The 27,052-nt window shown below is 34.1% G+C and overlaps 1 protein-coding gene across 3 annotated transcripts in view; it reads left to right on the top strand.

Annotated features, from left to right (window-relative positions):
- FNDC3A (fibronectin type III domain containing 3A) overlaps nucleotides 1-27,052 on the top strand; it is a 153,821-nt gene that overhangs the window by 99,388 nt on the left and 27,381 nt on the right. For all 3 annotated transcript variants that reach the window (XM_076009457.1, XM_076009458.1, XM_076009456.1), the window contains 9 exons: nucleotides 161-430; nucleotides 2,134-2,192; nucleotides 9,845-10,002; nucleotides 14,534-14,593; nucleotides 15,678-15,816; nucleotides 19,853-19,906; nucleotides 22,559-22,683; nucleotides 23,486-23,660; nucleotides 24,874-24,960. In XM_076009457.1, the coding sequence (XP_075865572.1) occupies nucleotides 161-430; nucleotides 2,134-2,192; nucleotides 9,845-10,002; nucleotides 14,534-14,593; nucleotides 15,678-15,816; nucleotides 19,853-19,906; nucleotides 22,559-22,683; nucleotides 23,486-23,660; nucleotides 24,874-24,960 (1,127 nt within the window). The remainder of the gene's footprint in view (nucleotides 1-160; nucleotides 431-2,133; nucleotides 2,193-9,844; nucleotides 10,003-14,533; nucleotides 14,594-15,677; nucleotides 15,817-19,852; nucleotides 19,907-22,558; nucleotides 22,684-23,485; nucleotides 23,661-24,873; nucleotides 24,961-27,052) is intronic.

The following is a 27,052-nucleotide window of genomic DNA, read 5'->3' as shown; positions in this document are numbered from 1 at the left end:
TGTTCTGTCAGTGGTGACACAAATATAACTTTGTTTTGCAAAAATCTTCAAAATATTTTGTAATTTTTATATGATAGATTTATTTTCTATTCTTTTTTCCTGCCATAAACTTATTTGGAGAAAGTGATCTTTTTAACATTTGTTTTTTATTTTTTCCTAGATGCTCACTCTACACATGGAAGGTCCAACTTTAGAGATGAAAGATCTAGTAAAACATATGAACGGTTGCAGAAAAAATTAAAGGATCGCCAAGGAACACAGAAAGATAAAATGAGTAGTCCGCCATCTTCGCCCCAGAAATGCCCTTCTCCCATAAATGAACATAATGGACTTATAAAAGGGCAGAATGCTAGTGGTATAAACGCAGGATCAGCAAGAAACAAATCAGGGAAGGGGAAAGGTGGTGCACAAATTGATACAGAAATTGAAGGTAACTATCTAAAATAAAATGCTAAACTATTCTCACTGATGCTTTTTTTAGTCTACTAAAAGTATATTTTAACCTTTTAGTCATTTTTGTCATGGTCCAAATGAACTGTAGATTCATAGCCTAACACTTTCTAAATGTGAAAAAACATTTTATGCTTTCTGAGTTAGGGGTTAGTTGAAAAAATAGACAAAAGAAAAAAACATTTAGAATCTAAATTATTACCAGGCTCCTGCTTTTGATGTTTTGGGAAACCTCAAGTAGTAATTTCATCTATAGCATAAATTTTACTGATTGAGAGGAATTTCTATTTGATAGGAAAACTCAAGATAACATTAATCCAGATTCCTTTTCTTATAATTCTGAGCCTTTATGCTGTTTTTTATCAGAAGTCTTTATTTCTCCCAGCTTTTTGAGTAAATCCTGATAGCAACTAGTTATGTCATTCACCAATCTCTGTATATACTCTATAATTAGGAGAGGTTATTCTCCATTCCTTTCTTCAAAAGCTCTTTTCTCTTAAAATCCCCATTTCCCTTAGATCCTTCCCCTGACTTGTGACTTTCACCATGTGAACTCTGAGCAGTACTATTTGTATGTCCTAGACTCAATCTCTGTAAGGTAAATATAAGCTGGGTTTAACAACCTGTCTTTTATGTCTACTGTGTGGAGTTAGTACCCAGATACTTTTAACTATAATGTCAAGCCTGTTACTACTGCTTATCTTTACTTCTGTAGTTTCCATATATATGTTCTTTTGGGTTTCTTGGATATTGACCCTATCTGTTTTAACTTCTCAAGTAGACCAAATCAGATTTTAAGTTTCATCAAAAGTGACTATAAAGCATAAATGCCATTTCATAACCACCAATAACCACAACTCTCTCAGTCCTTGAATGTGCTATATAAATTGATACTCTTCATTCTTATTATATTGAATTATCAAATAATGCAGCTAATTAATATATGACTAGGAACTAAAATGCTTCTAGCTTTGAGGGAAATATAAAAATGCAGGCCCTGTTAATACTTCCCACCTTCCTTTTCCTTAAAATTTTCATTCCTCACCAACCAATCTCAAATAATGCTTCAAAGTCTTCAAGACATGTACAGTAAGGACATGCAAAAATGTTCTTCCATATATTTGAGACCACCTGATCATTTTTTTCAGCATTGATGTTTCAGAAGAATTAAGCTAAAGTTTTATGTGTATCAATGGTGGCTATAAATTATGGTCAAGCCAATTATATTCCTATTTTAGAATCCATGATTAAGACATGTCATGAAAAAACGCTTCATTAACTTATAAAGAGATATGAGATTATATTCCTATTTTAGAATCCATGATTAAGGCATGTCATGAAAAAACATTTCATTAACTTATTAAGTGGTATGAGATTGGCAGATAACTTTTCAAAGAGAGAACACTTTTACAACTATGAATAAGAAAAACTCTATAAGAAAAACTTACTGATTAATTCATATATATATAAGAGATAGCATAACTAGTAACCACAGTTAAAATGGAAATAAAAACTGAATCAAAAGAATACTGAAGGACCACAAACTGCTGAGTATGAACAAAGGAGTAATAATTGGAAAACAAAAGTCTCAAATACCAACCTAGCGTCAGAAGACAAATGTGGGGGGACGTGGGGGTTGCATTTAAGTTCATTTTTTAAATATTCAATTTTTTTTTTTATAAGAAAAAGATGAAGAAACTAAAGCATTTGAAGCCCTTCTTTCCAACATTGTCAAACCAGTGGTAAGTATCTCATGTATTTTCTTGACATTTATATTTAGTATATTCATATAGGACTCCTATGTTTTTATTCAGGCTTTATTTAACACTTAACTATATTTTAGAAATGTGAAGTCAGTGACACACCATAGTGGATCTGACATTAGGAGAAATACATTGATCAGTGAAACAGAATATTCAGGCAATCCATTTTTTAAACAAGAATGTGATATATAATGATGTTACAGATCATTGGAACAAGCAGAGATCTAATAGTGTGGCTATAAGTGATTATCAATTCTTTTTAAATCCATTTATGTTATTTCCACATAAAATATATCCAGTTAACTCAGAAGTAAAAAGAGTTAAAGGTCAAATGATAGAAATATATTAGAAAATTAGTATTTCCTAGTCCTTTATAATTAGATATAATAGAGTAAATCAGAAAAGATATGGCAGCACAATTAGCTACATAAAATTTTCTGCATATTTTTAGAATAGCCTATGTAAAGGCTGTAAACTACTGGGAAAAAATATTTACATCAGGTATGAAAAAGTTAGTATTTAGTGTTCATACAAGTGAATTTTTTAAGCCCACTAAGACCACAAAGGGTTCTTCACTAGTAATCAAAAGAAATATAAATTAAACTTCTCTGAAACTGTGAGATCCCATTTCTTAATAAAAACTACACAAGCACGAATGTTTGTTACAGCATTAATATTAACAAAAAATAAAACAGTTGAATGTGTAGATAAATCTTGATATTTTTACTGGACAAAATAACCAATAAAAAATGTGGTTATGAAGAATGCAGAAATAACTCAGATGCTTTTGACAGAAGTAGGGGGAAATGCTGAAGACAAAACTATTTGGACACCATCTAATTACAGCTTTGCATAGAAAAGACTTTAAGAAAAGACTAGAAAGAAAAGTACCAAAATATCACAGTAACTGTTCCTATTAGTCTTTTTCTTTCTCTGCCTTTTATAAGAGCTATAACTTCATTTTAAAAGAAAGCTAACAAGCAAGCTAATAAGATTGAATCTCTCATATGCAATATCATTAGTATGTGAACTCTTATGGTAAAAAGATGTAAGTAATACATAAATATATAGAGTAGAAATAAATTTATTTTTATCTACTCCTACTTCATGCTTAGCAGTTTGGATTTTCATCCAGTCCTATTTCAGTTCATTTGTGTGTGTCCATCCATCGAAATGTAGACAAAAATTCCTTTTGTCTTTATATGAAAATGGGTCATACTGTACATTGTTATTCTGTGGCAAGCTTTTCCAACTCACTATGTTATACCTTAGCAATCTCTCTATATCATTACATTAGTCTTTGAACTACAACATAGTTCATTCATATTCAGGAAGTATTTATTTGAGCCCTTATTATATGCTAGTAAATGAAAAACAAATGTACAAACAAAATCATATGTGATAATAAAGAGTGCCATTATAGAAATAGTGATACCATGAGAGTTACAGAGAAGTGGGAGTTATGTTAAAAAGAGAGATCAGGAAAGCCTTCCCTGAGTTTCTAAAGAGTGAAAAAAAAGTACAAAACTTAGAAAGAATGGGAGAGAAGAGCAGGAAGAAGTAAACATGGGGAGTTGGACAGATAAAAAGAACCATTTTCATTGGAGTGTAGTAAATAGGGGGACGATATAGTGGAAGAAGTAGGCTGTAGGGCTTTTTCAGCCAGAATAAGGCCATTTAACATTGATAAGAACATTTTTTGGTTTATAAAACAAACTCTCCTTCCCACCCTCAAAAAAAAAAAAAAATCCATGGTAAAATATTTTATGCTGACTTACCAAAAAAATACTTTGCTCTGTTTTTTGTAGGAAAACAGATTAGAAAAATTGTTATTCTTAATACCATCTCCAGAAAGCCTTATTTTTTAATTTTGCCACGTTTAGGAAATTTGAATAAGCCAATTCCTTATCTGATAGACTAGTATGATCCTACTATCTCTTAAAACGCAGATATAATAGATTTGGTTGCTCTAGCTCTCTTCATTCTAATTTGTTTTGTCTAAAGGATGGAGCATATACATGTAAAAAAAATGTAAATATATACAGAATTATTCCATAATAATATAATAGCTAACGCAAGTTGATTAATGGTCAGGCCCTATTCAAAGTGCTTCAAATGCACATATGCATTTATTTTCTTTAATCCTTGTGATAACCATGTAAGTACTATTTTCCCTATTTTACAGATGAGGAACCTAAAGCAACAGTGAGGTTTAGTAAATAGCAATAGCCCTAGGATTAAAATTCAGGCATTGTCCTTCCAGGAGTTCTTTATGTACAAGTGTATACCACCAGATTTACTAAAAAAGGAAATTAGTAGCTTTACTAGGATTAATGTTTGAGTGACATAATAGCCAATGCTAGCAGCATTTACTTATTATAGTATATATTAAAAGTATAATTTTCAGAAACAAAAAGTAAATCTTAAAACAATTCTTCTAAAGAATTTCTTGCCCACCATTATGAGGAAGATGTAATTTAGTAAGATAATAAGTTCTATATCCTAAAACTCAAAGTAACGCTGATGGTTTTATTTTGCTTTGTTTTATTGTAGTTTGTGTTTACAGTTTGGGTGACTATGCCTCTTTGATTAAATTACTTGTGAGCTGCAAAGTACAGGTCAGGGTTATTGTTTGCTTGTTTTTGTGTGTTTGGTTGTTTTTGCATGCTCTAGTTAACTTAGAGCACTAAATTAAATGTACTCATTTACTTTTTCATTCCATAAATATTTGAGCACTTAGAAAATGCCAGATGCTGTGCTAAAAGCTGGAGATAGAATGGAAAGCAAAGAACAGACATGGGCCTTGCTCCAGAGCTTAGTTTAGTAGACTAAGCATCAGGCAATAAGTGTAAAACTATGACTGTGAAGTGCCAAAACAAAGAGAATACAAAGTGTAATAAGGAGACTAAACCTTAACAGGAATATCAGGGATATTTCCCTAAGGAAAGAGATTGAACTGAAATTTAGAGGAAAAGTAGTAGTTGGGCATTGTGGACAGGGGAGGAGAGTGTGGGGACAATATTACAAACATAATGATCAGCATTCGAAAAGCATTGAACATGGCATGTTTGAGGAGCAGAAAGAAAAGGAAAGGAAAAAAGTTCACTGGTGACTGCAGTGCAGTATGTAGGAGAGAACATGGTGCATGCGCTAGTCTCATAATCTCACCTCTTCACTCAGGAGTTGAATGACCTGGGACAAGTCTCTTAACTTTTCTGAATCTACTTATTCTTTCATAAAATGGAGAATAATGGCATTGTATACCCTCGCATGCATGCATTAATTAACTGTATTGGAAGTGTTTGTCATTTGTGCTTCTTTGAAATTTTTCTGAATCTCATTTCTGTCAAAATCTACTGACATCTTTATTTCAAGAATGCTTAAAATTAAATGTCTTTTCCCCCATTACCTTCTTATTTTGGAATCATTACCCCTTCTCTTTCCCTTTTTATGGTTACTAGACGTACTATCTGACTCCAAGTATCCTTAGGCTCACCCTTTGAATTATTCTCTTACTTCCTAATCCCCATATTTAGAAAAAGACCAAGCATTGTTATTTCTTCTATGTTAGTATTTCTAGAAATCCAGAAATGAGATATTCTCATGTCTCATTTCTACAATCTTTATCAAAATTCATACTATATATGAGGTTTTGAACTCTTTAAACAGCTTCCTAGCTATATATTTAATTTATCCCAACAGATAGCTTTTCTCAAGGGTGGTTTTGATCACTACCTGACAAAGATCACAATCTGCCTCAGAGATTAAAATATACATAATCCAGCCACTTCTTAAAAGAGAGCTATTTTCATTTTTGCCTATTACCATCTAGTATTTGTCAGTTCTTACACATACTTTTATATGTTCATATATATTTTCAGCTACTACTTAAAAGTGGGTTCAGGATGAGAGCATTGTTTCATGGGGAAAGAACTGAATTATTCAGGTCTAGAAACTAGTTGAGTGACCTCAGAAAAGTTAATTACCCTTTCTGAATATGTATCTTCTATAAAATGAAGATAGTCATTTCTGTTTTACCTACTTCAGGGGTTAGTTACAAGCATCAGGTAAGATGGATATAAAAGCAAATTTTACTTCCAAAGTTACCATATGAATAGAAGACATTTCAGATGATTTCCAGGTCTTTGTTTTTAACCCTTGTTACTCACCTCTTCCTCCATAACTACAAAAATAACCAAGTATGGATATTTTGCCAAGAACTCTATAAAACCAAATTCTTTATTTTCTTTTCTAGATTATTTTATCTTCTTTGTTCCTCTAAATCCTCTTGGATTAGGACCCTTTTGTTTTCTGTTTCCTTTCAGTATTTCCGTCAAAACACCCATTCAGATATCCCTGGGTTACAGTATCATCTTATATTTCTTCCTTACCTTTAATCTCCCCATGCCAAATTGAACTCCAGCCTTTATTAATTCTGTAAATTTCTAGGATCTACTCTGCTGCTGCCCCCCGTTGCCGCTGCTGCCCCACCCCATAAGACACACGCACTTGTGCGCACACACACACAGTTACTGCCTCAGTCTTCATACAGGAATTTCACAGTATCTGTGTGGGAGTCCACCTCTCTTCTATACAACTCTTTCATAATCCACCTGAAACCAGCAACAACAAACATTTTAGGCATTATTTAGATTGCATTCATTCTCTTTGATCTCCCTACAGTATTTGACATTGTTGATCACTTATTATTTCAGAACACTGTTACTCTTGTCTTTTAGGACACGATTGTTTTTGTCTCTTATGATCATTTTAATGGTCCTTTATCTCTCCCTCACCCCCACCTTAATCTGTAGTTCACATGGGAGTAAAATTACTAGGGACATTTTTAAAATACACACTCATGCACATGCCTTGGACAGGCATCTTTCAAGTAATAAGCTTGTGAATATAAAATACTCATTCCTATATTAGTCACCCGCCTCTTTCTACCAAATTATATTCCATGCAAGTCCTTTAAATTTCTATTCAAAATTCACTTCTTATGAAGTTTTCCATAGCTAACCCTAGTGTAAGCTATGTAATTGCTCCCTTTGTGCTGTAACATTTATGTGCAAGTAATAAGATAGTTTTTCAATAGAATGAGTTGGGAACAAGAGTTTTTCTATAAAAAGAGATTGGGAATGTTGAAATTAGCATTTTTAACCATATTTGCTAAATTTAACCTAGTATCCTGGAAGTCTGTTTACTTAATAATTACAAGTATAGTTTAGTTAAAAGCTTAGTTAATATTTACCAATGTTAATTCCTTAGTTTTGACAAAAGTACATGGTCACATAAGATGTTAACATTAGGGGATGCTAGGTGAAAGATAGGCAAGAACTCTGTATACTGTTATATCTTTGCAACTTTTCTAGAAATCTAAATTTATTCTAAAATAAAAAAACTTTTTAAAAATACTGTATTTGAGTAACTATGGTAAACAGTTCATCTTACTCAGCCATTCATTTTGCAGATGAGGCCTAGAACCCTAAGAAGTTGAAAATTCAATATTGCCAAGCAAATTAGCGACAAGTCTTTTGCCTACCTACTTAATGTTTTCTCCACTGCCTGTACTTTTGATGATGTAGTCAGAACCCACAGAGCCTGATAAAATAAGCTTCATAAAGTAGATGCCAGTTAGTGCTATTAACTGACCCTTCATAGTCCTATTCATGTTCCCACAGCTGTGATTATCCCATAAAATCAGGAGACACTTAAGAGTATACATATGGTAATAGTTTGTTTTAAAAAAAAAAGAAAGAAAGAAAGAAAACCTATTCAGTTACAGGTTAATAGCCAGGTGAATACTGGTTAATGCAGGGAATCATTTTTAAGTCCATTGTAAATGAAATGTAATACCAAGACTTCAAGACAGTATTATTGAAACTTTGAAAAGGAAAGAATGTTAGACTTGTGTAGAGTTTATTTATTCTACGTAATTCAAAATAGGGATAGTCCTAATTCTATTGCTTATTGGTTTGGCTTTATGTTTAAAAACACTAAGATGGCCGGGCGCGGTGGCTCAAGCCTGTAATCCTAACACTCTGGGAGGCCGAGGCGGGCGGATTGCTCGAGGTCAGGAGTTCAAAACCAGCCTGAGCAAGAGCAAGACCCCGTCTCTACTATAAATAGAAAGAAATTAATTGGCCAACTAATATATATATATATATAAAATTAGCTGGGCATGGTGGTGCATGCCTGTAGTCCCAGCTACTCGGGAGGCTGAGGCAGAAGGATTGCTTGAGCCCACGAGTTTGAGGTTGCTGTGAGCTAGGCTGACGCCACGGCACTCACTCTAGCCTGGGCAACAAGCGAGACTCTGTCTCAAAAAAAAAAAAACAAAAAAAAAAAACACTAAGATAGTTATTAGATGTATATAATTTTAAAGCAAGCGTTTATATAAATGCCTGCATATAATCTGATACTTTTCTTACCAATCTTTAAACCTTACCTAATTGCTCAATTTTTTTATTATAAAAGTAATACTCATAAAACTATTCCAGTAGTATAAAAATATATAAAACACACTCAAAAGTACCTATTTTTTCCTATCACAACTCTCCCTACATCCCATCATACACATATACAAAATCCCCAAAGATAACAATTAGTATGTTTTTGTACAGTACATTCTCAGACATTTTTGTGCATTTTTTAAAAATTTAATACAACTGCAATCATACCATGTATACTGCTTTCCGGCTTTTTTCCCCATTATTATATAGCACCAATATATTGAAGAAAGCTTTAGATGTCAGCACATACATGTCTATCTCATTCTTTTTTGAACACCTGCATAATAATGTGTTAAGAGGCTGTATTGTTTACAGTTATGATACCATTATTTAGGTAGTCAGTGCTCTATCTTTCAATTTTTTTGCCATTAATAATGCCACAATGAACATTCCTAAGTACATATATATTTGTATACTTATGATATAGGATATTATCCTGAAAAAAAAATACTTCTGGAAGTAGAATTCCTGCATCAAAAAGTAAACACAATTGAAATTTTTATAATGGCTCCCAAGTTGCTGTACACAAGGATTATACCAGTATATACTCACAGCTGCATTTAAGAGAGTGCTATTTCTCTAAATCTTCAATACCCTAGATATTACTAGCTTTTTAATCTTCCTGTATCTGGTAGATAAAGAGTGGTTTCTTATTTTAATTAACATTTATTTAATTATGAATGCAGTTACATATTATGTTATATGTTGTCCATTTATATTTATTAATATGTTTCTTTGGACTGTCAGTGTCCTTTGCTCATTTTTCTCTTCAGTTTTTTTGTCATCTTCTATAACACTTTCCAAGCTGAGGAAATGAACCTATTCAAATGCTATAAACAGTTTATTTCTCCTATTCTTTACATTTGACTATATATGGTATCTACACTAATAGTTTTGAATGGCCCAAACTTGTCTTTAAACTTTTGATGAACCCATCTACCCTTTCACAACAAATTATATCTCATCTACAAATTGGTAGGTTTCCATTTGTGAGCCATTTTATGTAAGTATATACAGATACATTTTATTTAATCTAGAAACTCTGTTAGATATTCCACTGTTTGTTGTGCACATTATAGTTGTTTCAAAGAGCTTTTAAATGTTATGTTTTTGCAGGCATCAGACATCCAGGCAAGAACAGTAGTACTTACCTGGTCCCCACCTTCCAGCTTCGTTAATGGCGAAACAGATGAGACTACCATACCAGAGTTCTACAGTTATGAAGTTCTGGTCTCAAGTACTGGAAAAGATGGGAAGTACAAAAGTGTACACATGTAGGTATTTGTTATGTTTTGCTCTCTTCCATTATATAGGTTAACGGTTTATCATAAGAGCTTATTACTAATTTTGTTCTATTTTTTCTTCTTCATGCTTTTATTTTAAATCTGTAAGTTGGCCAGTGACAGTGATTTCCATATAAATAGTCCCAATGCAGTCTGGTACACATTTCTGCCCATGTTCCATCAGAATTATCACTGGCCACATGCAGCTTTTTCTTCTCAATAGCCTCCCTAGTTGATGTTTTAATATTCATGTATTCTCGATGCATTAAATATAAATTACAGTATGCAGAACCCAAGACCAAAAATGGAGAATTCTTGATTTTGTATTAATGAAGTATAGCATTGCTCCTTTAAGGACTTGAATTTAGTTCTTTTGTGTACAAGCTCGTGTCCTATTGTAAAATGAATTTAGTAACAGAGTTCCTCATTTGTGTGTTGGTATGTTAGTAATCATGTTTTGGAAACCTATCATAATTTTCTTTCCTTGGTTAAAAAGTATATTGCACACCACAAAGCCTTAGAAAGATTCAGTAGCTAACTGTGAAATTTATGACTGACAGTTTTTGAAATAAGTTTATTTTTCTGTCCTTATTCATAAGGAAGTTGATTATTCTAATGAAAAAATAGAAGGTAATGCTGAATGCACCAGGAAGATTGTAAAGGAGGTGGTTAATCATTGAATGAACATAATTATCACAGAACACCAGCTACATTATCCTTCTTGGTTTCTTTTTTCCAAAAAGTAGCTGGTAAGGAGAAGAAAGGAAAATGAAACTGCCCTAGTTACTCTCATCTAGTCACATAAGGTTATAAAAATTTCTTGCTTCCTCTCTATTGATATTTCCTTATGTTTATTCATTTTTCTTAAAGGGGACAAATAAACCTACCTACTTAAGTTAAAATACCATCAACATAAAAGTTTATTTTTGTGTTAATGGCTATTTCTAGTTAGAAATGGCTGCTTGGTAAGAGAAACAATTTATTTCCATTTGCAGCCTGACCAGGGAGCACAAGAGGGACATTAGTCACCTCCCCATATTCTACAGCAGTTAAGGTCTCTCTATGAGGATGCTGCTGCACCTGCCCAGTTCATTAAAGTATACTTTCATCGATGAGACATATTTATTTTTCACATTTACTGGCTTCGATTTGAGAAACAGAGTAGCTCAGAGGCAAGGGGTGGGGAATGGGGAAAGAAGTCCATAAAGTGGAGAGGAGAGAGAGTTGGTGGAAGGAAACGGAATAGGGAACAGTGATTTAAAAGAAAAGAAAGAAAGAAAAAGTAGAGAATAGGCTGGTTTGTGGTTACAGACCCAAATAATATTTGTATCAGGTGATTATTTTAATATGTGTACTATTGTACTTGAAAACGTGATAGTGGCCATGAGATATGCTGTAATTTAAATTATGATTCACTTTTTTATCTAAACTGTAATCTTTTTGATCCAAATATTGGTACATATTTATAGGTTATGTGTGATATTTTGTTACTTGCATAGACTGTGTAATCATCAAGTCAGAGTATTTGGGGTGTCCATCACCTTGAGTATTTATCTATTCTATGTATTAGGAACATTTCAAGTCCTCTCTTCTAGCTATTCTGAAATAATACAATACATTATTGTTAACTATAGTCACCCACTCTGCTATCAAACATTAGAACTTATTCCTTCTATCCAACTCTGTTTGTACCCATTAACCAACCTCTTTTTATCCCCCTACCCACCGACTCTTCCCAGCCTCTAGTATCTTTATTCTATTCTCTCCACTCATGAGATCAACTTGTTTAGCTTCCACATATGAGTGATATCATATAATATTTGGGTTTCTGAACCTAGTTTATTTTACTAATGACCTCCAGTTCCATCCATGTTGCTGCAAATGACATGATTTCATTCCTTTTTATGGCCAAATATTATCCCATGTGTATATATACCACATTTTCTTACTCATTCGTCAGTTGAGAGACACTTAAGTTGATTACATATCTTTGCTTTTGTGTATAGTGCTACAGTAAACACGAGAGTGTAGATATCCCTTGGATAGACTGATTTCCTTACATATTCAGTAATGGGATTGCTGATTTGTATGATAGCTCTATTTTTAGCTTTTTGGGAAATCTCTATACAGTTTCCCATAGTGGCTGTACTAATTTACATTCCCACCAGCATTGTATAAGAGTTCCCTTTTCTCTGCATCCTTGCTAGTATCTGTTACTTTTTATCTTTTTAGTAGCCATACTGGGGTGAGATGATAACTCATTGTGGTTTTGATTTGCATTTCCCTGATGATTAGCAGTGTTAAAAATTATTTCACACAACTGTTGGCCACTTGTATGTCTTCTTCTGAGAAATGTCTGCTCATATCCTTTGCCCACTTTTTACTGAGTTTTTGTTTGTTTGTTTTTACTGTTGTTTGAGTTCCTTATATATTCTGGATATTAGTCCTTTCTGGATGAGTAGTTTGCAGATTGTTCTCCCATTCAACAGGTTGTGTCTTCACTCTGTTGTTTCCTTTGCTGTGAAGAAGCATTTTAGTTTAATGTAGTCCCATTTGTCTATTTTTATTTTTGTTGTCTATGCTTTTGAGGTCTTAACCATAGTCTTTTCTTAGCCAGTGTCCTGAAGTGTTTCTCTCCCCTGTGTTTTCTTCTAGTAATTTTATAGTTTCTATAGTTTCAGGTCTTACATTTAAGCCTTTAATCCCATCTTGAGTTGATTTTTATATATAGTGAGAGATAGGGATCCAGTTTCATTTTTTTGCTATGAATATTCAGGTTTCCTAGCACCATTTATTGAAGATGATATCTTTTTCCCAATGTACGTTCTTGGTGTCTTTGTCGAAAATCAGTTGGCTATAAATACATGGATTTATTTCTGGATTCTCTATTCCATTGATCTATATGTCTGTGTTTATACCAATATCATGCTGTTATGGTTACTATAGCCTTGCAATTTCTTTTCTTTTCTTTTTTCTTTTTTTTTCTGAAACAGAGTCTCACTCTGTCACCCCAAGTAGAGTGCAGTGGCTTCATCATAGCTCACTGTAACCACAAACTCCTCATCTTAAGCAATCCTCCTGCCTCAGCTTCCCTAGTAGCTGGGACTACAGGCACATGCCATCACACCTGGCTAATTTTTTCTATTTTTAGTAGAGACGAGGTCTCACTCTTGCTCAGGCTTATCTCAAACTCCTGAGCTCCTCCCACGTTAACCTCCCAGAGTGCTAGGATATATATTTTGAAGTCAGGTAGTGTGATGCCTCCAGCTGCATTCTTTTCATTCAGGATTACTTTGGCTATTCAGGCTCTTTGTGGCTCCATATGAATTTTATGATTGTTTTTTCTATTTCTGTGAAAACTGGCATCAGTATTTTGATAGGGATTATATTGAAACTATGGATTGCTTTGGGTAGTATGGTGATTTTAATGATATTAAAATTTCTTTTCATTTGTGGACATGGGATGTCTTTCCATTTGTGTCTTCTTCAGTTTCTTTCATTAGTATTTTGTTGTTTTCCTTATAGGGATCTTTTACCTCCATGTTTAAATTTATTCCTAGAGTTTTGTGGTTGGTTGGTTGGTTAGTTGGTTGGTTTGTTATTATTGTAGCTATTGCAAATGGGATTCTCTTCTTGATTTCTTTTCCAGCTAGTTCATCACTAGTGTATTGAAATGGCTACTGATTTTTGTGTGTTGTTTTTGTGTCCTGTAACTTAACTGAATTTATTTATCAGATCTACGAGTCTTTTGGTGCGGTGTTTAGGTTTTCATAGATACAAGATCATGTCATCTGCAGAGAGGGACAATTTGACTTCCTCTTTTTTAATTTGTATGCCTTTTATTTCCTTCTCTTGCTTGATTGCTTTGGCTAGGAATTCCAGTACTATGTTGAATAGGAGTGATGAAAGTGGACATCCTGGTCTTGTTCCAGTTCTTAGAGAAAAGGTTTTCAGCTTTTCCACATCAGTTTGATGTTAGCTGTGGGTTTGTCATATATGGACCTATGTTTAGGTATGTTCCTTCAGTGCCTAGTTTGTTGAGTTTTTATCATGAAAGGATGTTGATTTTTTTTAAGAGACAGCATCTTGCTCTGTCACCCAGGCTGTAGTGGCATTCTCTTTGTAAAGTAAGAGTACATATTATTGATTTTAATAGTACATGTTTTACTTAGTATTTTAACTATATGCAAAATGGATTTTTAAATAATTGAAAATGGTTTTAGTTCATTAGTAAGCTAAATATCTTCCCTAACTGCACTCTAATAAAAAAGTCTGGCTTACACACTTTATTTGCTTAGCACAACTTTTTGTTGTAAAGTAGTATGCAGGTACATACTTAAGTTTGGCACACTCCCCAGTTGCACAAATTCTATTAATATATTCATGGATGAATATGGATATAATTGGTTAAGAAAGAAGTAGTATAATTTCAATAAAATACCCAAAACTATAGTGTATAATAATGCATATACTTTAGAAATGCCTTATCAGACACTGAAATATTAACCTTTTTTCCCTCCAGAGGAGAAGAAACGAGTGTCACTTTAAATGATCTCAAGCCAGCTACGGATTACCATGCAAAGTAAGGAACTACTATAGGTTGCTTTTATATGATACAGCATGGGTTTAGGATTTTTTTAGTAATTATTTCCTTAAAAATCTAGAATCTAATTTAAATATTAATTTTGGATGAAAAACATGGACTTTGTAAACTTTGATTCTTTTCTTGATACAATTATCAACATTTTCCAAAAAACCAAAAACATTTAACTCAAATGTTATAGTGAAGGGTTTAATCACCCTGTTTATAAGACCCAGAGATTGGAATGAATCTGTAGAATATTTCTACAGTATTTAGTTTAGCACTGGAAACTTGTCCCAGCTTTGAAATTCTTATAAAATAATCATAAATAATATTTGGCTTATACTTATGTATTTTTACAACATCTTATTTTGGAAAGAGTTTGGGATATTAAAACTCTTAAAATTTTACAACACATAAGAGGAATAATTTAGTTACTTACTATTTTACTCTGTGAAGTTCTTCTAGTATAACTTACCAAAATTTTATAGACTCTTAAGGCCTCCCCAGTTGGGCCCTAATATAACACATTTAGTTAATCATTTAGTTAATCCGTTCTTAAAAGAGCATTTGTGGTTGTGATTATTTCTGTTTAGCTATTAAGTGTTCAAGTGTACTTCCTATGGTTAAACCCAAAGTAACGTACAACCTAATCTTTTTCAAACTATGGGTTATAATTATTATTGGATGATGAATTTAATTGTGTGGGTTATATTCAGCATGTTTCAAGAAAATGAAATAGAATCAAATGGAATAGAAAACATCAGTATATTACTCCTAGTTAAGAGTATTGTTTCAGGAAACTCATGTTGTATGTATGTATAAATGCATATGTGCACAGACACAGTTATGTCACAACTTAAAATGTATTCCTTACATTGGCTTCCAGTAAAAAAGAAAAAGAAAACCACCAGTCTTCTGTTTTTAAGGGTCACCTTTTATTTCTAATAGTCATCTTTTCTGGATAGAACTTTCAGAGGGCACTGCAAGGTGATACTATTAAAAGGTAGGATACAAGGTGATGCTATTAAAAGGTAGGAGACAGTGATTCTGAAGGGTAAAACTATTTATTTTATCACCATAGAGTCCAGGCAGAATACAATTCTATAAAGGGAACACCTTCAGAAGCTGAAAGCTTTACTACCTTGAGCTGTGAACCTGATACACCTAATCCACCAAGGATAGCCAATCGGACCAAAAATTCACTCACTTTGCAATGGAAGGTAAGAATATTCTATAGAGTATTTCCAGCTGGATGTTTCTTTGTTTCCCCTGTAATATTGTTTTAATTGTTTTCAAAGACCAAAAGAGCTTTAAGCTAACTAATTTGCTCTTGCTCTTTACAAACATGAAACAAATACCTACTTACTATATCTTAAAATAATGCTTTTACTAGTTTTTCTTACTATATGTACATACAGCAAAAAAGACTCACTTATAATTCAGTCCTAATTATATTGCACTTGTGATGACATTGAGATTTCAACTGTGATTCTCAACCTACAATTACAAAAAGTTCCTTTGTGTAATACTTTGTGATGACACCTTTATGTCCTGAATTTTACCCTAAAATCAAATTTATACCTTAACTGGATGCATAATTTTAAAAATATACCACCTAAAAGGAGGAATAAAGTTATTCTTAACAGAGTACGTATTTTAATGTATAAGTGATTGGGCCCAGCGACACCAGAAGATATAATGAAGTAGGCAAACACCATACATAGCACTGGTAATTCAGATGCCACAGATGGTGATGTGATTTTCTGAAATGGTGTATAGGTCTTGGTAAATTTCTGAGCAAATTAAATACAGTCTTTCCCAAATTGCATAGTAGTTTCATTTTGGGAAAATGCAGGATCTGTTAAAACCATACAAAATATACCTTGTAAAGTGGGATTAGGTTCTAGGCTCTGATAATTATAAAGAGATATTTCACCTACATGGATTTTCAGGAAAACATTCAAGAGTACCAGAAGAAGAGAACAATTCTTCATGGTACTGATTGTCCTGCACTCTGCAGGGCTGTCAGCACCCTTGACCTTAACCTCATGACCATCAGGCCCTCCTTGCCCTGCATTATTGTGATCAGGTCAGAAATACCCCGACAGGATTTCAAAGCATCCCCTATAAGGGAGTACCATCCCTGTTAACATTGATTTGCAGTTATATAACTACTCATCTTGATTTAATTATCTACTACCTCAAGAACAAAAACCAGGGCTAGCTTTCCTTCTAAAAGCTTTTGAAAATGAGGGGCTTACTGCTTGCTTGGGAGCTGTTTGTCTCCAGTTCTTCTGAGGATATTGGGTGCTAAAGTACTATCAGCATATGTAAATCAAACAAATGTGTATATATACACATTTTCATGTGTGATAAAAAGGATGACTATTTTTATTTCAGGTCACTTACAGTAGCATTTTATTTATGAATGTGCCCAGATCCTGTCTTTGATAGGGCAGTTGAAGTAGTGCCTTTTATGTAAGTTGGTATTTCTGTAGGTATCTGTTCTTTGTTCTGAAGATAATTAAAATTTAATTTTGAAATTTCTGCCTTTAATAATATCCCAACAGCCCTATATAAGATGTAGGCAGTTACCTCTTCAGGTTGCCCAGGCTTGGACCCTTCTCGAAATGGCCCTTTATACATACACAATAATCAGCAGAGTTGGAGAAAGATACCATTGTCACTGTTATTGGGGCTAGTGTTGTATACCTACATAGAGTTGTTGGGAGGATTAAACAGTTAATATCTGTATAGCCCATGTCACAATGCCTGAAACATAACAAGCACTATGACTATTGTTATTATTTAATTTTAAAGATGAAGAAAACTCAAGAGTAGTTTAGTAACTTGAATATCCAGCCTTTTGACTCTGATGCCTGACATAATATAAAAGTATTCCTAATGGGGTAAACATAGGAGGTAGCAGTTGAGAGAAATATTTTATCAACTGACATTGTTTAGAATTGCCAGTGTATGGTAATGATAGAAAGCTGACTGAAACTGGGCTCCTACTCTTTTATTGCACTGGCAATAAGAGACCTATTGTTCAAGCCCAGGAATACTACTGGGTAGGAATGCTGGTTTTGTGGTCAGATAGACCAAATGCAGCTCTCCTCCACTCTTAATGACTAGTAATCTAGGGTAGCTTTTGGGGGTTCTTTGAAGCCCCCATTTCCTCTTTTGTAAAGTTCAGGCAATGGTACTTCATTGAGGTGATGTGAGGATTAGATGAGATAAGGTAAAACACTTTACACATAGTAGTTTCCCCTCTAACTTGAAGAAAACTAGAAGATATGTCTCAGGTTGTTAAGGTAGACAACAGCCTCACCAAAAAACAACAACAAAAAAAAATTAGCAAAGTGAATGTGAGACATCAGCAACTAGACTAGAGCAATCTATAATGATAAACACTTGGGAAATATGTTTCTATACCACACATTTTATGATGAGACTTGTAATCATCTCTCTTTGGATTCTCATGCAGTATAAGAGTTGGAGTTTCCCAAGGATCCTTTCCCTACCTGCTTCTCATTACATTCTCTTTAACCTGCTGCCATTATGCCAATCAGTGAGCTATTACTATGGTTTACAAGCAAATTCTGACCATATTAACTAGTTAAAAATTACAATTAAAAAAATTTTTTTAGGCCGGGCGCGGTGGCTCACGCCTGTAATCCTAGCTCTCTGGGAGGCCGAGGCGGGCGGATTGCTCGAGGTCAGGAGTTCGAAACCAGCCTGAGCAAGAGCGAGACCCCGTCTCTACTATAAATAGAAAGAAATTAATTGGCCAACTAATATATACAAAAAATTAGCCGGGCATGGTGGCACATGCCTGTAGTCCCAGCTACTTGGGAGGCTGAGGCAGGAGGATCCCTTGAGCCCAGGAGTTTGAGGTTGCTGTGAGCTAGGCTGACGCCACGGCACTCACTCTAGCCTGGGCAACAAAGCGAGACTCTGTCTCAAAAAAAAAAAAAATTTTTAAATATAATACCTATGTCATTGTTCAAATAATTTAGGCTTCTGGGTTCCTTTTTATTAAAAACTTAATAAATAAAAAAAATAAACTTAATGGCCCCTCTTGCCATTTGCATAGTTAGCAATGCTATATAAAAACTGGATAGTTCTACCCTCTACCTTGTTCTAAAAATAAAAAAATAAAAAAAAAAAACTGGATAGGGGCCAGGCTTGGTGTCTAACGCCTATAATCCTAGCACTCTGGGAGGCTGAGGCGGGTGGATTGCTTCAGCTCAGGAGTTTGCAACCAACCTGAGCAAGAGTGAGACCCTGTTTCTCCTAAAATAGAAAGAAATTTGGCCAAGCAACTAAAAATATAAAAAATTAGCTGGGCATGGTGGCACATTCTTATAGTCCCAGCTACTCTGGAGGCTGAGTCAGGATTGCTTGAGCCTAGAGTTTGAGGTTGCTGTGAGCTAAACTGATGCCATGGCACTCTACCAAGCAACAGGGTGAGACTCTGTCTCAAAAAAAAAACACCTGTATAGGGTCAAGAAAATCATTTCAAAGGTTAAAATTATTTAATTTTGACAGGAGGAGTCTTAAAATCAATTATCTTCAACTATATGAAGTTAAAGTAAGGATGGTGATCATTTGTTCTGCGAAGAGGAAATGGGCTGAAATTGTCGGAAGAAAATTCAGTTAGAAATAGGCTGAAATTCTTGATTTCAAGAATGATTAAATACTGAAATAAAACGGCAAGGGAGACTGCATTTCTCATCCCTAAATATGAACAGATTACAGAGTTAGCAGTCTCAGGTAATCAGCACATTGAGGCTAGAAGCAGAAATTCACACAGTGCCCTCTCAGTTTCTTTTAGCATTCTGAGTTCTTCACTCTTTGGTATTTCATACAATATTCCATTTATATTATAAGGCGAGTTTTAATAAAAAAGACAGGATTGATTCTAACAGCTTATAGCTGATAAAGTCTTCTGAAAGAAAGGCAAAGTGATTATTTTAAAGAATTTTAAAAGTTAAGATCTTACTAAAAGAGATTGTTCATTTTCAGAAAACCATGAGTAGCCTCTTGCTTCCCCCCCCCCGCCCCCCCGCCCCTTACATTTAAAAGGATTGTGGGATATACAACATATATAGTTCTGTATTTTCTGTGCATACTTTTCTAGGACCAGGTCACAAAGAACATCTGCAACATGAAATAGAGATTAGATCATCACAATATCATTTATGAAAGTACTAATTTGTATTCATTTTGTTTGTTTTTTGGTATTTGTTTTAGGCACCTAGTGACAATGGTTCTAAAATCCAAAGCTTTATTTTAGAATGGGATGAGGTAAGTAAATTGAATTGTTTTATTTTTAGATGGTTAAAATAATATGCATATCTTCAGGCAGAAATAATTTTTTTGTCTGTTTTAATTTTTCTTCTTTCAAAAACAGTATGAATGATTTTGTGTGGTGCATGAGTAGATTGATGGTGTTTTAGAAAACGTTGATGACTGAACTTCCATATGTTCTGTTTTGGTTTTTTTCTCCAACTGAACCACCAACAAAACTGTTACTTAGGCCGGGCGCTGTGGCTCACGCCTGTAATCCTAGCTCTTGGGAGGCCGAGGCGGGCGGATTGCTCAAGGTCAGGAGTTCAAAACCAGCCTGAGCAAGAGCGAGACCCCGTCTCTACTATAAATAGAAAGAAATTAATTGGCCAACTGATATATATATAAAAAATTAGCCGGGCATGGTGGCGCATGCCTGTAGTCCCAGCTACTCGGGAGGCTGAGGCAGGAGGATCCCTTGAGCCCAGGAGTTTGAGGTTGCTGTGAGCTAGGCTGACGCCACGGCACTCACTCTAGCCTGGACAACAAAGTGAGACTCTGTCTCAAAAAAAAAAAAAAACTGTTACTTAGGGAGTTCAAGGCCAGCCTTAGCAAAAATGAGACCCTGTCTCTTCTAAAAATAGAAAAATTAGCCAGGCGCAGTGGCATACTCCTATAGTCCCAGCTACTCAGGAGGCTGAGGCAGGAGGATTGCTTGAGCCCAGGACTTTGAGGTTGCTGTGAGCTAGGCTGACGCCACTGCACTCTACCTAGGGTGGCATAGTGAGACTCTGTCTTAAAAAAAAACTTTCTCTAAGGTAATTACCTTGATGAAGGAACTGTTTTTTCATATCAGCCTTAAAGGCAAGTGTTTTCATTTCCTATGTCTGCTGTAACAAATTACCCCAAACCTGATATTAAAACATCACATCTGTTCTCATACTGTTCTGGAGGCCAGAAATCTGAAATGCATTTCACTGGGCCAAAATCAAGGTGTCAGCATGGCCATGCTCCCTCTGGGGGCTCTAGGGGAGAATTTGTTTCCTTGCCTTGACCAGCTTTTTGTGGGCTGTCCTTATCACTTGGTTCATGGCCACATCACTTTGCCTTTTATCTCCTTGCTTCCATCGTCAAGTCTTCTTCCTCTCCTGTCTCCAAATCTCTCTGTCTCCCTATTTTAAGGACACTTGATTCCATTTAGGGTCCGCCCAGATAATCCAGGATAATCTTCCATCACAAGATCCTTAACTTAGTTGCATTGTATAGTCCCTCTTACCATATAAGATAACATTCACAGGTTCAGGGGATTAGGACCTGGATATATTTAGGGCCATTATTCAGCCAGCCACAGCAAGCATACTAGGCTTTATTGTGTAATATGTTGTTTTACTGTTAGTTATCACGGTCTTTCTTGCCCTGCTGCTTACATCAAGCTAAGAGGAGGGGCCAGAGGAATAGAAGAAATTTCATTGATAATTTAGGAATTAGTAGTATATTAAAAGAATAATAAAACACAACCAGGTAGATTTTATTCCAGAAGTTCTAAGATAATTAAGAATTAGAAAATCTATTAATATATCACATAACATAGAAGAAAAGCCATATCATCTTTATAAATCAATAAAAGGTATTTGATAAAATTTAACATCCATCCCAGTTAAAACTTAAAACAAATTAGGAAGAGAAAGGCAATTCCTTATTTAATAGTTATTTTGGAGCCATGACTAAACAAATACAGACATTTTTATGCAAAGCAGTAACCAAAGTTGCCAGTTTTCCCCACCTTTATTTAACATTATTTAGGAAGTTAGTTAGGTCAGTATGACTTGAAATCAAAACAAGAAGTATAGTCACGGTGTCTAGGCTGGGGAGCAAAGTTGTCATTATTTAGAGATACTGTGAGTTTGTACATACATAGTAGAATCAACTAAACAGCATTAAAACTAACAAGAGAAGTCAGTAAAGCAGCCAGATACAGACTAAAGTTTTTCTTTGAAGCAGAAGTCACCCTAACCACCCTTTACTTCTAATAACACAATAAAGAAAAATGGTGGAGAATGAGAAACTTGTCCGTTTTATCTGACACCCTAAATTTCTAAAACTCTTTTGTTGTCCTGAGCTGTCCTTACTTTACTCTCTCCCTTTAATTGTCTGTGATTGAGCTGTCTCTCTGCTAGAACTCTTTCAGTGTTAAATCTAAGTAGTAGCAGCTCTAAAACCTTTAAAGAAGCTTAGCAGCTATATAGGTGGAGGTTTGGGGATGGGTTGAAACCTTTTCTTACAACTGTTGTCTTAGAACTTTCCATAGATTGAGGAAAACTGCCAGTTGTCCATATCAAAGATCACCTGTTTCCACCACTAACAGTCCCCCAAGGAGATTGTGGGGTCCATACCTGGAAAGAGTTTCTTTTATTAAAGCCAGAAATTTAGCATTGGCTAAAACACAGTACTTAATCCAAGAAGCTATACAAAGATACCTATTCTCTAGTTTTCGAATTCTGCATTTGATGAACTGTATCATATAAAAGATGCGTAGTATCTCAGCCTTCTCTTGAGATCCATGACTTTTAATGTATGCTTGCTAATATGTAACTATCAAAAAGGAGTTGATGTGGCTTTATCTTTTTACAGTAATGTGCATGATATATAATAATCAGCTATTTCTTATAGGGAAAAGGAAATGGAGAATTTTATCAGTGTTACATGGGCTCACAGAAACAATTTAAAATTACGAAACTGTCACCAGCAATGGGTTGTAAATTTAGACTATCAGCCAAAAATGACTATGGTACAAGGTAAGAAATATTTTATAAAATAATGTAGTTATTTTAGATTATCTAGTCAACTTCAATTGTATAATTATTTACAGTCCAAATTATTCACTGAAACTTCCACTTAGTTTATCCCTTTGTCGATGTGGTTAAAATATATTACCAAGCCTAGCAAAAGCTGTAAGAGAATATCTTAGGGATATTCTTACATAGGGACCACAGGAAAGATTAAAACTAGCAGCTTTACCAAGATTTTCACATATAAATTAAATCTTCATATGTGACCTAGATATTTCTCTATTAATCCTCAGCATATGTAATTTTATTATTTTGTTTAAAGTCTGGTGAATTTTAATAACATCTAAGATACCTAATTTAAATAGAAAGGGCAAGTCATACTGAAATTATTTTTATTCTAGAGATACCTCTGCTCGCCTTTATGGGGGCAGGTAGCCTTAATTACATAACTGAGAACTGAATATTTTCTAATTTATATAAATGGCATTATATGAAAGTGTGTTTAAAAGGTACATTTATACCAAGAAAAGAGTGTTACTGCTTCTAAAAGGTAATGTGTATTTTCTTTTATTGACTGGATGAATTATGATATAAAGGCTTTAAAAATCTGTACTTTTAAAAGAATACTAATTCAGTTTTTGGTATCTGGCCTAGTTACCATAAAGATATTATCAAATACAAATATATTATTTGGATTATAATTTATGAAAAATAACATTTTCAAAAATGATGTTTGTCAAAACATTTATTCTTTAGCTGTAAAAATATTTTTTTCTCATTCCTTCTTAAAAACTGTTTGTTTCAACAGTGGTTTTAGTGAAGAAGTCTTATATTACACCTCAGGTTGTGCCCCTTCTACACCAGCAAGTCCTGTATTGGCTAAGGCTGGAGTTACTTGGTTATCCTTACAATGGAGTAAACCCTCAGGAACACCATCAGATGAAGGAATTTCTTACATTTTAGAGATGGAAGAAGAAACTTCAGTAAGTATGAATACGTATTTTAAACAGGGTATTTAAAACATTTTAGTGTGGCATTAATCCTAGTACAATAAATACTGCCACAGAGTTAACTCCTTTCCCAAATCCTTTGGTTTGTTACAGTTTGGGAGGAATTGGAAGTGACTTGAGAACTCAGTCTTTTGTTTTCTTGATGTGTAGAAGGATGTTTTGAGTTTTGTGTATGTTTCTATGTCTATGCCTGGGAACAACAAAGATTGCACTTTATATCTGCTTTGGAGGAGATAGGGAGAGAAGATCACCACAGCCTTCTAGAATAAGCAGCTCTAAAAGATGAGGAACTATGGTGTCTATCTTCTCCAGCTATTAATATATTCATATACTGCTTCCCGAAGTGTCACAGATGATTTTAAGAGTATCCCATGAAACTATGTAGTGCAATCTGAAGCTAGTTAGCCATCACTTATCGCCCAGTCACAAAAGACCACATACTATATGATTCTGTTTTTATGGATATAGACAAATCCATAGAGACTAGAAGTAAGTTAGTAAATAGGAGGAGGGAAGAAGTGACTGCTAACCAAAAAGTACAGTCCTATTCTGAAATTAGGAATTAAGTGAGGGTTGCACAACCTTGTGAATATACCATAAGCCATTGAATTTCATACTTTAAAATGGTGAATTTTATGATACATGAATTGTATCCCAATTTTTAAAAGTTTTAGAAATGATAACATTGGGAAAGTAGTAAAGCATTGTCGCTGGTGCTGTAAGTAGCAATCCCAAACCTCAGTGACATCCTCACCTGCCAGCACAACTAACTATTCGTTTATTCACTTAAACACAACTGTGTGTTCAGGGCAAGTTAAATATACCAAATACTTATAGTTTTTGTTTAGCTCTTGCAACATGTCTCTGGGAAATTCCTATTCATTGTGGCATAGCTTACTGATGGTGATGTTACCACTGGCTCTATCCTTTCTTCCCTCAAAGAGGAAAGATCTTCTCATGGCTACTTTCTTTACTGAGAATTAGTGGTCTCCTACCTACAAATGTTCAGTAGCATTTCTGGGTCCATCCACTTATAACAGAAGCATAAGGGTGAGGGTTATAGTAACAGTATTAATCACATTCCACATAGTATTATAGAAGATGAAGAGAAACCAGGGTCTTTTCACATATTCATTATTGCCCTTATTTCTGCTATTAGACATCTAATGAAGACTTTGTTTTGCAGGGATATGGGTTTAAGCCTAAATATGATGGAGAAGATCTTGCTTACACAGTCAAAAATCTCAGACGTAGTACTAAGTATAAATTTAAGGTAAGTTTTAAAAACCCTTAAAAGTGTGTTTCTTGTTCCTATTCTTCTTGTTTTAAAGCCTCATTTCTTTGGTTTTAAATCTCAAATAATTTTAACCAAACAGTGTTTCTCAAACTTTATATATTTAAATTCAAAATCAGTTAAATATTTTATGTGATTCTTATTTGCATAATGTGAACAAACATCTTCTAAAATATGGCTGTTAGAATATACTTAGAGTATGCTTTTTGGCAGGAAAATCAGAGAAAGTAATGCTATATTTTTGTCAGTGTATCATATCGAGTGGTGCATAATTTCAATTTGTCCCATTATTGGTAGTCACATGATAAAGGTAATATCTACTGTTTCTTCACTGTTATTCTTTCTTCCTTTATAATTAATAAGCATTTTGTAAATACTGTGCACTATGTAAGCATCTTGTTCTTAATCAAACTTCCATCCATAGCTTTAACAACCATTGATGATTCTTGCCTACATCAATTATTACTACAATTGTTGGTGCCAAGTAGTGGTTTTTTAATTTTAACATTTCTTCTACATTCATTAGTTGGCATTACACTATAAAGAAAGATACTGAAAGAAAAGAGAAGCCTTAAAAAAAATTCATGGATTTCTATTTATTCAGTGGGTTATATTTTGTTACCATGGTTATTGTGAGACTCAAATTGTCCCAGATTTGGGACTGCCCTACAAACTGGCTCCTGAATCCTTTTGACATGTCTCTCATCATTCTTTGAGAACTTCCGTACTGGCACAAGATATTCTAGTCTTATACTTTCCCTTCAACTCTGGAATTGGCCATTTCTAAAAGCACCAGTGTCCTTTCAGTGGACAGTGGTATTTAGAAGTCAAGATCTGGGTACTAGGTGTACCTCTTGCTACTGTTCCATAAAAAAATATATGTGTGTGTGTGTATGCATATATATATATATATATATACATACATACACACATACACACATGTATTTTGCTTATAAATAAATATATACACAGTTTACATGTACAAACACATTTATATATCTGTTTTTGTATTTTTTTAAGTCATGAGTTCACACCAAATACCTTCATTTTTTAAATCCAACACCATAGGTTAATTATAGATTTCTCCTTTTCCTTATTTCTAACTCCCTTCATTATCACTGAGAATCTTTGACCCAGTTATGTTCAATATATTTACTTACTGGATCAAACCCCTCCCTGTCGCCCTATATTCTTCCTTAAAGTCTATTCAGGGTGCTTGAGTTTGTACAAGGTACATGCTGCTGCCTCCACTCAACCCACCCCCACCCCCCAGTGCAAATGCTTGCCTTGCTCAGCCCACCTACTGGCCTTTGCACTGAATGATTCCAGGAGGAGGATGGGGAGATTACAGGTCATTTTTGCTCACTTGAGACAGGGGGGCTCTACATCTCATTTTTGCTTAATTGAGGCAGTGGCAAACTTTGAAGATTCTCCTACTGTAGAAACTCCTGAAATTCTGTGTCTTTCCTAGTATAGTCTCATTCTGGGATATGTTTTGGCTCTTTGATATTTGGTCAATATATACATTGCTATTTCTTGAAAACAATGCTTGAATTACTTAATATACCAATTAACATAAGCATGCCTAAATATTTGTGCAGAAGTTTTCCCAAGAATATAATAGGATGCTTATTAGTTGATAAATTCCACATTTAAATATTCCTACCAGTGCTTGTTTAATCAAATCATTTCAAATAAATGATAGAAGTCACTGTAAATTATTTTCACTATTAAAAAACAAAGATAAATTTTATTATTCCTTGAGAACCTTCAAAGAAAATTTTAATAGGAAATTTAATTATATACTGCATAATAATTACATTTGTTATGCTTTATTTTATAATATTAGCTTCATTTTAAAAACTTCTAATAACTCTAGGTCATTTTCATTTCCAAATATAGTTTTCATATTTACCAGATTTATAAAATACCTAAAAATATGCCTATTCATTCCAGTTTTCCTCTTATAATATTGGATTATATTTTTGTTTCAGTAATGATTATCATACTGACAGGTCTTCAAAAGAGAAAATTATTAATATCTGTATAATTTAAATCCTGTAAATTTAAA

This window comes from Microcebus murinus, chromosome 13 (assembly GCF_040939455.1).
Source record: "Microcebus murinus isolate Inina chromosome 13, M.murinus_Inina_mat1.0, whole genome shotgun sequence".
NCBI lineage: Eukaryota > Metazoa > Chordata > Mammalia > Primates > Cheirogaleidae > Microcebus > Microcebus murinus.
This window is presented reverse-complemented; position numbering and strand designations above follow the sequence as displayed.